Below are 14,301 nucleotides of genomic sequence, written 5' to 3'. Positions count from 1 at the left end.
AATATATCATTTAAAAATAATAAATATATATATATATATAAAATATATATATATATATATACATTTATGTAGAAATATTATCATTTTTCTTTCAAAAAAATTTATTGCATGTAATTATATATTTTATAATGTTACTTGCAGATAAATATAGAAGCAGAAGTAAAGATGGTTCCAGATATATGGATAAATTTCCTGGAGATGTTGAAATGGCTGAAAAATTGACAGGAGGTGATCCTGACATATTAAGTCATGACAAATTTTGTCCAGAAGAAAAACCAAATATATCAGCTTTATTTGGGGATAAGAAAATTTCTAAAAAGAAACGAGAACGTGATGAAAGTCACAGAAAAAATGATAGTATTGAAATTGTGCGAAAAATTACACATCCACGTTTTTTAAGAGAAAGTGATCATGAAGTTCGAATTCGTCAACAACCTAGTAGTTTACAATCTACACCAAATATAAGTAGTTCTCCACAATATCCTTGCCATTTATGTAATTTTACTTCTTCACGAGTTAATGTTATTATCTGTCATATAAAAAGTCATAGATCTGGAAATTCACCAGTATCAAAATCTAAAGTCAAAACTTATTCTCAATATAAAAGCAGATATTCTGATGAAGATACTCCAAAAAGAAAATATGCAAGAAAAGAAAAGAGTCAGTCAAATAAAAATAAAAGCAATAGTGAATCTGGTAAAAGAAAACAAATTAAACAAAATGAAAAAGTTGCTAAAAAGAAAAAGACTTCAGATCCTAAAATTCGAGATACCATATTGGCAGATTGGGAAGATGAATCAGATGAAGAAATTAGTTTAAATCAAAGTAAATCTATTGATTTAGCATCTGTAAATAATTCACCAAAAGATCAATTTGATTTTAAAAAATCAGAAGAATCTAATGAAAAGAATAATACAATAACAGATACCAATGAAATTATAGAAGAAAGTGAAAAATTACTTAAAGAAACTGAAAAGCTTACAACAATTAATATAATAGAGGATTCTTTATCTGAAAATGTCAATATTTCAAAAAATTTTAAGTCAAATCTTTTTGATAAACAACCTGAGCTAGAGAAAAATATTAAAATATCTGATATTGAAAGTAATGAATCTATTAATAAATCACAGACGGAAAAAGAAATTTTTAATGCTGATAATGAAAGTAAACTTAACACATCAGATAAAAATGATAAAAAATCATTATTATCTTGTTTTGATTTTCATGAAGAGGAACTATCTATACCTCCTGTAAGAAAAAAAGGACGGGCATTTCACCAAAAAAAAGAAATAATAAAGGAATTTGAAATGAGTCAAGCCTTAAAAACAGAACAAGAAAAAGAAACTGAACATAGTAAACCTGAAGATGAAGATAACAATATTAAACCAAAAGAATGTGAAAAATTAAATACACTGCCATCTTTAAATGAGCAGAATTTAAAAGAAAATGAAAATAAAATTATAACTTATAATAAAGAGACAAATACAATAATTGAAAAAGCAAAAGAAAAAGCTAAGTCTGAAAAAGAATCAAAAGAAATACAAAAATCTAATATTAATACTTGTGAAACAGAATTAGAAATTGTAGAAATATTTGAAGTTGAAAGAGTTGAAGCTGAAAATGAAAATGCTACAAATGGTTCAAAAAATTCTGCTAAAACAAATATAAATACTAATAAAGAATTAATAGAAAGCAAAGATTTAAATATACAAAATATTTCTATATGCAGTAAACCAGATTCTAAAAACTCTATTAACGAAAATATAGAAAACATAAAAAACGAATCTTCAAAACAAACTGAAGAAATTTTATGTGATAGATTCACAGTTGAAACAGAAGATGAAACTGTTTCAGAATCTACAGAAACATTTCCAGAACAAAGTGAAAATTCAGATGCAGATATGTTGGATCAAGATCAAGTGCCTAATTCAAATTCTACAAATACTTTATTAAACAATGATCAATCCAATATTACTTCGCAAATTCGTAAGCATAGAGGTAGACCAAGAAAATCAGAATCTAATCGTATTAGTACTAGCGGAAGTGCTAGTGGTAGTGAAAGTCCAAAAGCAAGGAATAATAAAAATAGTCCAAAAGTTTTTGAAAAATTTGAAATAGAAAAAAGAACTTCCGAATCTGATAGCGAACGTCCATATAGTGGAAGGAAACGAAAGCCAAATAAAAAATATTTAGAATCTGATATATATGTACAAGATGTAGATCAAAAAATATATAAGACTGATGAAAGTCAATCTGAAAATGAAGAAAAAAATTCTGAAAAAATAAAAATTAAATCAAAAAGAAATAAAAAATTTATAGAAAATGTCAAGAAAATAAATGAAAACATTGATCTTAAAGAAGAAAAAGAAATTGAAATTTCTTGTAATAAAATGGATACAACAGAAAATAATGTGAATTCTTCAAATATAGAAGTGAAAAATGATTTACTTGAAAATACCAAAAATGAAATGTTTATAGAATTAAACACAAAACTTAATGACAATCAAACTTCTACTGAAATTTCTAAAAAATTACAAGTATCAACTGAAGAAAAAATTCTATTAGAAGAATCTAATACTTTTGAAAATACAAAATCTTTAATAATAGAAAAAATTACTGTTAAAACTGAAGATACAATTCTTGAAAAAGATAATGATACTAGAGATATATTAATACAAAATAATCCTCAACAAGAAAATTTAAAAGATTTGGAATCTTCATCTACACTTCAATCAGAATTTTTACCAGAGAAAGAAACATCTTCTCATCAACAAATAGATATTTCAAAAACTGTTGAAATGCTTCCTCCTAAAAAGTCTCAAATAAAAAAGTTTGAACTATCACAAATTGATATGTTTGATACTGATACTTCTACAAATAAAGTCATAGATTCTGGATTAAATAGTGAGCAAGAAAAATCACAAAATATAAATACTGAAACAATTGAAACTAATATAGATTTAGAATTAATTAATTCTTTAAAACAGAAAGAAGATGTTTTAGAAAATCTTGAAACAGACATAAATAATATGGAAAATACAAAAGATATAAACCAAATAGAAGAAGAAACTATAATACAAAATGAAGGAGAAACTATACCAGTAATTCAAAAAATTCATCAAATAGAAATAGAAACAATAGAAAAGGAACAAGAAATTAAATTAGAACAATTATCTAAAGATCTAACAAATACATTAAATGAGCAGCAAATTGAAAATAGAATATCTATGCAAACAAGATATAAAGGAAAATTTACACCAGAAACATGTATTAAATCAAAGAAAGATAAAGAATTATCTCCTGAAGAAAAATCAACAAATACATTCCAAGAAGCTTTCTTAAAAACGTTACATATGGACAAAAGAAAAGGTATAATTAATGAACCTGATACAACTGGAAAAGGAAAGAAGTGTAAAAAATTAATGAAGAAAAAAACTGAAGAAGAGGTAGATATAAATCCTTCTGAAGCAATTCAAAATGTGATAAATAAAGATTCAAATATTTCAGATTTTCCTAATTCATCTCAAGACAATAATTCTCAAATCACAGTTGTTAGCAATTTTGAAGGTATAGAAGTAGTAGTTGATCAAAATCTTGAGATTGACACAAAAGTAGATGAAACTACTATATTTCAAAATGTTGATCAATTTACATCATCATCATCATCAAATGAATTTAACATTATATCCAAATCCTTAGTACAATCATCCTCAGTTGAAGATACTTCTAAATCTATTAATATAGATATGCAAAAGTTAGATGAATCTTCAAGAACATCAACTTCTACACCTTCTCCATCATCCGACGTTACTGTACCGGTAAAAAAACGTGAAATGCCACGAATAATTGAAAACGTTACATTAACTGAACCTTTGCAAATTTTGAAATCGAAATTATTAGATAAATTACCACAGAAAGGAATAAAACATAAACTAGAAATAGAAAATACAAAAAGATCAGATCAAAAGGGTACTCCAAAAACAAAAATTATGAAGATTGAATCTTTATCTTCAAATACCAAAATGAAAACTGGTCCAAAAGTTACATCTCCACATTTATCTTTGACTAAAAAGTTACAAGTATTGAAAGCTGAAGAAGCAGAAACAGCTGCAATGATTGAAGCACAAAATGAACAGTTAAATGTAAAAGTTTCAAATATACCTACTACAACTGCTACAAGTGAAAAATATATTCAACAAAGTTCACAAAGTTTGGCAGATATGGAACTAGATATAAATTCAATGCCATTTGTTTTAAGTGAGGATGTTTTAACTCCAGAAAGTATTGAACAAATGCCTGTTGTTATATCTTCTATTATACCTGCATCTAGTACAATCCCAACAACATTATCTTTTACACCAACTACACAAATAGTATCTCCCACTCAAACTCAATACAAATTAAATGAAACTACAAATGAAATATCACCTACAAAGAAAAAAAGTGGTACTCCAGCAATTTTGAAAAACAAAACTAAAGCAAAACCTACAATTACAAGTATAAAAACATTAGTACCACCACTTACAGGTGGTGTAAAAGGTTTAAAATTTCAAAATACGCCAGCAACAAATAAAGTATCTCCTCTTTTAACACAAAAGACTGCATCAGGTAAATATGTAGTGGTGCAAACTTCTGGAGGACAACAGTTACGATATGGTGTTCAAGGAAAAACTAGTACACAACAAAAAATTGCTATACCAACTGGTAAAAGTGCTGGAAATGCACAGGTACAGGTTCAACAAGGTAGTAAAGTAGTTATATTAGCGCAATCTGGTCAAACTAAAATGTTGCCTTTAAATATTTCTAAATCATTAAGTGGTAAAGTTCAAAGAATTATGACAAATAAAGGTCAAGTATTTTGTCCTATCAGTCCTCAAGGTATTATAAATTCAAAAACAATCATTGCTCCCAAAGGAGATAATGTTTCAGCAACAACATCTAAACTTCCTGCTGGACATAAGATTATTAATACACCAGGAATGATAGCATCAAAAGGAGTTTTAACCCCTATTTCAGGAACAATTGCAAAATCTGCTTTATTAGGTACATTGTCTCAAGGAATTATTACAAAAGGCATTTATACACCAATAAGCACCTCTTTAAGTGGAAAAATTATTGGATCAAAAACCTTAGTTACAAAAGGTACAACTATTTTATCTTCACAAAATTTAGGTACTTCTAAAGCTATTTTAACTCCTATATCTCAAGCTATTACTAGCAAAACACTTTTAAATCCTCAAGGTATTGTAAGCAGTAAAGCAACAGTTTTGACGCCAATAACGGGACAACAAGTGAAAGCTATAGCAGCAAAAAGTCCATCCAAAGGAAATAAAGTACAATACCAATCTGTACAGCAAAAAGTACAGCTACCTATGTTACAAAAATCACAAAAACTTCCAATGTCTGCTGCTTCACAAGGAAAATCAGGGCAAATTAAAACTGGTAACAATACAGTTGTATTACAAAATACTATTCCTACACAGAAAACTATACAACAAGGGAAGAAAATGATTAAACAAACAATTGTGCAACAAAATATTACATCTCAAGGTAATACTCAACAGACAATGGGGATAAATCCACAAATTCAACAAAAAGGAAAAGCTGTACCTACATCAACTATACAAAAAGTTATTATACCTCGTGGTAATCGACAACAAAAAACACAACAAAAAATAGTTGTTCAAAAAGTACAAGATCCTATCATTACTACTGTACAAAATATGCAGTCAAAACAAACAGTACCATTAACTTCTGTGCCAAATACATCTAAAACAACAATTCAACAAAAACAGACAGTTAGTAGTACTACAACTACAAAAATTACTACAAAAAGTCATGTAATAAATAAAACTACTACACAACAACAAAAAAATTTGTTAAATGTTCCAATGAATTCAGTAACTCCAACTAATGTGAATACAAATCTTTCTACATCTTTATCTCTTCCACCATTAGAACCTATTGATTCTGACAGAAAATCAAAATTAGAAAATGTACTTATTGAATCTGTTCAAAAGGATCAGCCGAAAGTAGAAAAATTTAATGACAAAACTAATGAAATAGAAAAAATAGAAGAACCAAAAGTAACAACACAACCACAAATAATGGCTTTACCAACAGAAAGTAATGATGGAACACAAACTTATGTTTTAGTAACTATTGATGAACAAGGACAAATACAACCCCTTGATAATAATACTCTTATGTCATTAGAAGGTACTACACAAAATCCAGATGGTACAAGAACATTATATATAGATCCTAGTTCATTAGGAGAAGCAGGAACACTAGACAATATTGTTCTTCAATTTGATAGTGCTGTATTACCAAATATACAAACCAATGCTACAGAATCTACTCAAGCAATTATATCAGAAAGTTTTCCTACTTCAGAAGTAATACAAACATCAAATCAAGATATTTTGGCTGCTGCCTTGGCAAATACAGATTTTCAACAAGAAATCAATTTAACAGAAAATCCTACCGGAAACGTAATGACCACTGGCTTGACTCAAACAAGTCTAATCAATCAAACTATTTTGCAATCAACTATTATACCTCCTACAGAACCTATTTCTTCTCCCTCTGTACTTGAAACTTCATTGACTTTGAATCAACCAATAATGACTCCCTTAGAGGTACCTAGTAATTTACCAATACAAGCAGAATCAACCTCAACTTCTGCTGTGGCAACAATTCCATCTTCACTCGAATTACCAATAACAATTACAAATCCTAATATTTCTTATATTTCAACGGCAGAAGCACAAATTCAAATTCCTGGTAATTCTATGCCAGATATTGGAGAAATTATGGAAAATCCAAATACAACAGAAATTGCTCGAACAGAAATCCCTGCAAGTACTCAATATCTAGTATTACCAAATTTAGAAGATAATATAGAAACTTCCAGTGAACAAAATACTACTATTTCTATAACTAATGTTTCATATTCAGTTTCTATACCAAATAATATAGTTTTACAAAGTTCTCAAGTTCAAACTACTCCTTCAATGCCGATAATAGATGATTCTTATACTGAAAATGTACAATTCAGTTCAACTATAGAATCATCAATAGGAACAGAACAGACTTTTGCAGATGTACCTGTTTCTGAAATGCTCGTTTCAAAACCTATTTCCGAAAAAAATGTAAACTCGCAAGATATTAACGTAACATCAGAAATAATAGTATCTCATGATGTTTCTGCATCATCTTCCCAAGAATCTATTGTATCTACAAATGAATCTTGTATTTTAAATGAAGAACAAAATGCAATACCTTTACAAGAAGTGTATTCTTCTCAAGAAATTTCTATTAAGTCAGAAGAAATGATTTTGAAACAAACCGTTACTAAAGGAGATAACAATTCTCATGTAGTAATTGGAAGTCAAAATAAAGAAATTAATAATGATAATATAGTACATGTACAAATTGTGGAGCAACCAGATGATGCAATGACAAATAATGTGTCAATAATAGATAAAAATACTTTAGTTACTTCCGAATCTAATATAAAAACTTCATCTGTAGAACATGTAAGTTTTGAAGTTTCAAATTCAAATGAAATAAATACAAATAATTCACAACAGATGCAAAATATAAAAAAGTTTGAAGAATTAAACTTTGATGAGCAATCTAATATCAAGAATCATTCTCCTATATGTGAAGAACAAACAGCAACATCTAATGAAGTAGAAATTTCTCAAGAAGAAGCACAAATTCTACCTGCAGAATCACTAAATCGTTTAGATGAACAGAATATGGATATAGATGAGACTATTGAACCTAAAATTTATGTTGCAAATACAATAAAAGAACCAGAAGATTCTCAAAGAGATGAACCATCTTCTCAAGGTGAAACAAATTTGATACGAAGAAATTTAGAATTACATTTTGAAGAAACAAATGCAGAGACTAGTCATGAAACACCATCACAATCATATGAACAACTTGGAATAGCAATGACTACTGATTCTATTGATTTACCTAGTCAATCTGCTATAAAATCTGAAAATTCAAGGGAACCTTCACAATCAATAACATATGAATCTATGGAAACAGATAAAGAAGCTGTTGTAGCAGAACCACCGACACAATCATTTGAACATTCAACAAAAATAAATGAAGCTTCTCAATCATATGAAACATGTGCAGAAGCAAGTACAAATGCACCAACTCAATCTTTTAATAAATTAATACAAACTCAAGAAGGAAGATCAACTATTGACGATACGATTGACGATCAAACATTTCCAACACAGAGTTATGAAGTTGGTAAACCAGAAAATATTCCAGAAAATTTAGAAACAGATCCAGAAATTAGTCAGGAAGGAAATATGCCATCTCAATCTAATGATATAGGTACAGATGGTATTGGTACATCTTCAATTTCTACAAATAATTCCGGGCTTAATGAAGACGAAACTGCAAGTTCGTCTTATGTTCCAGAAACACCAGAAAATCAAGAAAGAGATCCAGATCAAGAAAGTGCAATAAGTACATCGTCTTGTGAAATTCCACCTTGTGCTGAATTGAATATTGCATCATCTAGTGCAGAACATACAAGTATCCATGACAATGGAGTACCTGAAATACCTACATCTTCATATAATTTAAATCCAGATATTACTTCAACTCATGTAGACTCAATACCAACATCTAGTTATGAAGAACAAAATGTATCAACATCTTATGAAGTACCAATTTCAATGCCTGGCCTAGAAGAAACTCCCTCTCAGAATTTTGTTACAGAAAGTACTGATCATAGAAATGAACCATCTAGTTACTATACTCATCATCAAGAAGTAACAGCAAGTTATTATGAATCTGTAGGACAAGAAACCAATTCAAGATTAGATGAAGATCCACAAGAAGAAGTTACTCCTAGTTATTATGATGGTAATCCACAAGAAGCAAGTCAAAGTTATTTTAATCCAGAAGAAGCTACACCAAGTTATTCCAGTCATAATGTTTCTCCCAGTTACTATGATCACAGACCAGAAAGTGAAGCAAGTCAAAGTTATTATTCTGCAGATGATATAGAAAAATCAGAACAATCTTCCTCACAAAATATTGAAGCATCACAAAGTTTTTATCAAGAACAATCTGATGAATTAAAATTAACTCAACAAGGAGAAGCTACACCAACATATACAGAAAGGTATCCAGTTGATTACACATTGGAAAATTCACCAATAGAGAGGCATGATCTTGTAGAAAGTTCTGTACCAGCCACTAGGCCTACAGAGAGGTAATATATTATGATGCGAAATAGCATTTCGCTATATGAAGAGTCCTTGTTTTCATAGATTAATGGATATAACAGCCATTGATATATAAACTCGTCTATTTTCAATGTAAATATAATATTAAGACAAATGATTAAATATAAGATTAAAATTAGATTCTTATTATAATTTATATCCATATAAATATGAATATATATATATATAAAAATAAATATATATATGTCTACATGTATGTATGTGTATATGTGTGTGTGCGCGCATATATATATATATATATATATATATATATATATATATACACAACACACATATATATACACATTCATATATATATATTATACGCACGATTATCACAATATGTGTGTGCGTGTGTATATGTATCAACTACGGATATAATCCGTACATAAAATTTAAAATGTGAGCAGTGTAATTAATAAAAGAAAAATTATGGTTTCATTAAAAAAATATTATGATCTTATATATTCATCTTGTTTAATATATTGAAATAATATAAGCACATCGATATATTAAATTAGATTATCATTCATAACTTTTTTTTTTTAATGGACACAAATACTTTGTCATATAACGAATTGATTACATATTTTCGAATACAATGCACGTACAATATATATTGTAAAATTTTGTAAAAAGTCATTGGAGTAGTAGTAATATTTGTTAATTATTGTTAATTTTGCAATAAAAATATGTTTATACTATTATTCATGTATTAATTAAAAAAATATTATTAAATAATTGTACATTATAACAGGTTCTTATTGAAGATAATCAGAATTGAATCAGGAAAAATAATTCAATGAAATTTTACTACTACTCGTAATGACAAATCGTAATAATAAACGTATTAAAATAAATGCACAATATATCTTCAATAAGTACCAATAACGTACGTTCCAAAATATTTATAAAATTTAAATAATCAGTTTCTTGGGCTTTATTTAAAGATAGTTTTTCATTGTTTTTTTTTCATCATTCATAAACTACTTGCTGAAAAAGGTCTTTATGTATAATCACAAATGTAGATAATTGAGCGAATTAAGGATTGAATTATTACACATACATTGTTTATTTGTAGGTAATAGTTTACATTTATGAGAAATAAAGAAGCCTATTATTTCAATTATAATGTGTAATCCGTGTGCTGATGAAATGTAAAGGATAAAAGATTTTAATATAAGGAGATCTGTCATGTTTGAAATAAATTAATATTTACAGGGGAGTAATTTTAAAATAAATATTTGTATAATTACTGAAAATAAACATTTTATTATGAACAAAATCATTTTATTTATGTAAAATAATTGCAATTATATATCGCAATTTTAACGAATTTGTATTTTAATGGTTTTTGATGTGTAATTTAAAGTAAACAATGTTTTTTAAAAAAAACAATGTAAGTCTCAAACAAGACAGATTTGCCAACATATTCTAATATAAACATTTATATTATATTCTTTATAAACTCATGTTATCAAAAATAAATTTATTCTTATTTTCGCGGCGTTTTCAATCATGATCACGCTTGTATATATTATGTTACTATTATGAAAAATTATTAACTATCATATATGTATCTTATTTGAAAAAAAAAGCAATTTAGTCAGGTAAAATTGCAAAGATGGACTGAATTTGAATTTGAATTTTTTTGTTGCTTTTGAATTTAATCGATATATAGATAAATACACGTGTACATATATTTTTCACTCAAAAAAATATATTATAAAAATTTCTGTACCTATAAATAGTATATAATACTGTGAAATAGGGAAATATAATTACATTTTTTATTAAAATTTTCTGATACAATCGTAACTTGAAATATATTGCTTCATTGAAGTAACCAAATTTAAGTGGCATAAAGTGTTTAAAATAGCATTATCGTGTTCTTATATGGATAACAATTTGATATTTTCATCACTAACAATACTTTTTATTTCTACAGTGTGCACCTCATACACGATTGTAACTAAGAGATAAAATAAATACATAAATATTTACATAAAAAATTATATATGCAATAAATGTTTTTGTTGTTTTATTATTTGAAATTATCCCATTACAATAAATTTTTATCAATAAATTTAATAATCTCACTAATAATAATTTTCACTTAATATATTTTCAAAAAAACTAACAAACAATATTTATATTGTATATTTATATTATATTTTATGAAAATTGTTAAAAATTATTGTTGAAGTATATAATTCATATATATATATATTATATATGTAATATAGTAACAAATTTTTTTTATTATTATAATCACATGACATGTTAAATATTAAAAATTTTTGTATGTAATTTATAGACTTATAAAAAGTATAATTATCTTTTATTATTATCAAAGATTTATTACCTAAAATAATCCCAAAATACAATAAATTATGTTACATTTATAAATGTATGGCCATTTGTATATACAATATAATAATATTTGCAGTAATTATAAAGGAACACAATCTTTACAATCGTTATTTCGATTGATTTTATTTTCGCCAATATTGTGCAAACTTATGTAATTGTTCCACTAATACTGCCATTACAGCTGTTACTGATAAGTCCAAAAGACTATGTACATAATGTACTGCTTCTTCATCACTCAAATCCAATCGTAATTTATCTTGAACTTTTTTAACAGCTTTATCTGGTTCTAATGCTATATCTGGAACACTAGCATCAACCATTAACGAAAACAAATTTAGAATTAAATTTGCATGTCTACGTAAATGTAAAAATGCAGTATAGCATTGTTTTCGAAATTCATGATAATGTTCTGAACCTACACCTCCCATAGCTTCAACCATTTCTTTACTTAATTTCATTGGTGGTGGTAAAGGTTTTGGATCTCTACCCAAAATATAACCAAAATCTATATGAAATAATTTGCCTAAAATATAAATATTATTTAATTTTATATAATTATTTATATTTTTATATTTATTAATTTTATAATTTAAATAACTTAAAAAATTTATAAAAAAAATTACCTGATGTTGTTAAAAGTAAATTATCTAGATGTCGATCACCAACTCCAAGCACATATGTAATAATGCAATAACCAGCTGAAATTTTACTTATATATAATTTAAATTAATATAAATTCTTTTAGAAAAAAATATATTTTTCTTACCACAACTACGAACATAAGTATCCATAACTTCAGGTACAACACCATAAGGACCATTTTCGGATGGATGATGTTTTCGAAAAAAACTTAATATAGAACCTTCACTAGCTAGAACTTCAGCAACTGTTGTAGATTCAATAAATTGTAAAAAACCATGTCTAGTACTTGTAGCAAGTACCCTAAAATATAAATTAATTTATATTTTAAATAATATTATATATCGAAAAATTGTTTTAAAAATATTTACCTATAAGGAGTAAGTTTTAAATCCAAGTTTTCTCTTCTTAATAACTTATCCATAAGTGCAATTGTTTGTAAAATTAATTGATCTTGTCTAAGATCGTCACCATGTTTAAAAATTGCAATATATTCACTATTATCCATTGTTAAAAATGTTAATTTAGATGGCATGAGAGCTGATTTAAAAAGACTAGCTCTAAAAATAGCATAAATCATTAAAATATAAATATTCATTAAATTAAATTAAATATTCATTATTATAAAAGAAATTATATACTTTTCAGGTATAATTCCTTTGATAGAAATTTCTGGATCCAAAGGAAAAGGTATTGGTTCAAAATTCGAAAAATTAATTTTAAATGCTGGATCTGGATCTGCTAATAACACTCTCAATCGGTCAGTCTTCTTTTTACGATTTCCACTTTCTCGTGCGACTGCTTTCACCAATGCTACTAATTGATCAATAAATATTTTTTGATGTAAAAGAAATGCTCTCCTTTTTTGCCAAATAGCATTTCCTTGTGCCAGCATCATTGAAAACATTGACATTACAGTATTATACATTTCTTTGACACGAGTATCTTGTTTTGCACTTATAGATGGATCACTTTGATCTTCACATTCAATTGAAAGATACCAATAAAAATAATTAGCCAAAGTAGTATTTTGACATGCACGAGTAATCAAAAAAGATGCTAAATCCATAAGAGAATCTTGATTTATTGAAAATTGTCCATTTTCAGATTCACTAGACTGAAAATAATGCATATCTATGTAATAAATTATCTTTGTAATAAATTAGAGAAATTCAATGTTTATATTATAAAAGTATTTACAGTTGTTACAGCTATAGATGAAGAATCATTAATTTGTACATCTCTATCCAATTTTTCAACTTTTTCTGTTTCTTTTTCTTTTATTAATATTTGATGTGCCCTTTTAATACTTTCAAAATCTTCATATTTCAAAGCTTGTACTAATTGTAACAAGTATAACATTAAATCATCATCAGGTGCTTGATTAAGTCGAGTAATAGCATATCTTCTAACAGCTGTATGTGTAAATGCTGGACCAAGTAACTCTAATGCATCTTCAGGATCAGGTGGTGCCCATAATGCTAACATTTCTAATGCTTGCCGTTCTTCTCCAGCAACTTTCCAATTTACACATTTTACGAATTTTGTTAAAGCTTTCTTTTGATTTGACAAATAAAATCTATATTTCCAAATAAGATCCTGTTCTTCTGTAGAAAGTGCTGTTGTTGGTGGATAACTTAATATTATATTTAAAGCATCACGAACATTTGAAGTTGGTTTTAATTCTCGGGTATGACCACCACTCCTTAAACTTCGAGCCAGTTTATGATGTTTTGCTTCCACAAGATTTTCCTAATAATAGAAATATAACAAATATATGAAAATAAAAATAAATATATTTATTATTTTTATTATTTATTTTTATTATATATTTATATTTATAATTATATATTTGTATGTTATATATTTAATTTGTATATTATAAATTTTAAATTTATTATATTATTTTTTAATATTAATGTTAATATTAATATATATTTGTTTATAATATCAAATAACATTTTTAAATTATATTTTATTAATCTTTTCATTAAACTTAATGAAATGGCAAGTATAACAA

At 26.7% G+C, this 14,301-nt stretch overlaps 2 protein-coding genes across 6 annotated transcripts in view; one reads left to right on the top strand and one right to left on the bottom strand.

Annotated features, from left to right (window-relative positions):
* LOC102673668 overlaps positions 1–9,447 on the top strand; it is an 11,360-nt gene extending 1,913 nt beyond the window's left edge. The window contains exons 3-4 of one of the 3 annotated variants that reach the window (XM_006608781.2): positions 123–5,142; positions 5,242–9,447. In XM_006608781.2, coding sequence (XP_006608844.1) covers positions 123–5,142; positions 5,242–9,260 — 9,039 coding nt within the window. In that variant the 3' untranslated portion in view covers positions 9,261–9,447. Of the gene's footprint in view, positions 1–122 lie in introns of all 3 variants that reach the window. The other 2 variants (XM_031514576.1, XM_006608780.2) reach the window with 2 other exon arrangements.
* A 2,147-nt stretch (positions 9,448–11,594) lies between these two features.
* LOC102673273 (phosphatidylinositol 3-kinase catalytic subunit type 3) overlaps positions 11,595–14,301 on the bottom strand; it is a 5,084-nt gene continuing 2,377 nt past the window's right edge. For all 3 annotated transcript variants that reach the window (XM_006608776.2, XM_006608777.2, XM_006608778.2), the window contains 6 exons: positions 13,482–14,033; positions 12,923–13,398; positions 12,653–12,841; positions 12,409–12,584; positions 12,266–12,340; positions 11,595–12,165 (listed from right to left, as the gene is read on the bottom strand). In XM_006608776.2, coding sequence (XP_006608839.1) covers positions 11,765–12,165; positions 12,266–12,340; positions 12,409–12,584; positions 12,653–12,841; positions 12,923–13,398; positions 13,482–14,033 — 1,869 coding nt within the window. In that variant the 3' untranslated portion in view covers positions 11,595–11,764. The remainder of the gene's footprint in view (positions 12,166–12,265; positions 12,341–12,408; positions 12,585–12,652; positions 12,842–12,922; positions 13,399–13,481; positions 14,034–14,301) is intronic.

The sequence above is a fragment of the Apis dorsata genome, unplaced genomic scaffold, assembly GCF_000469605.1.
Source record: "Apis dorsata unplaced genomic scaffold, Apis dorsata 1.3 scaffold_44, whole genome shotgun sequence".
Classification (NCBI taxonomy): Eukaryota; Metazoa; Arthropoda; class Insecta; order Hymenoptera; family Apidae; genus Apis; species Apis dorsata.
The sequence above is the reverse complement of the archived record's forward strand: the minus strand, read 5'-3'. Positions and strand labels throughout refer to the sequence as shown.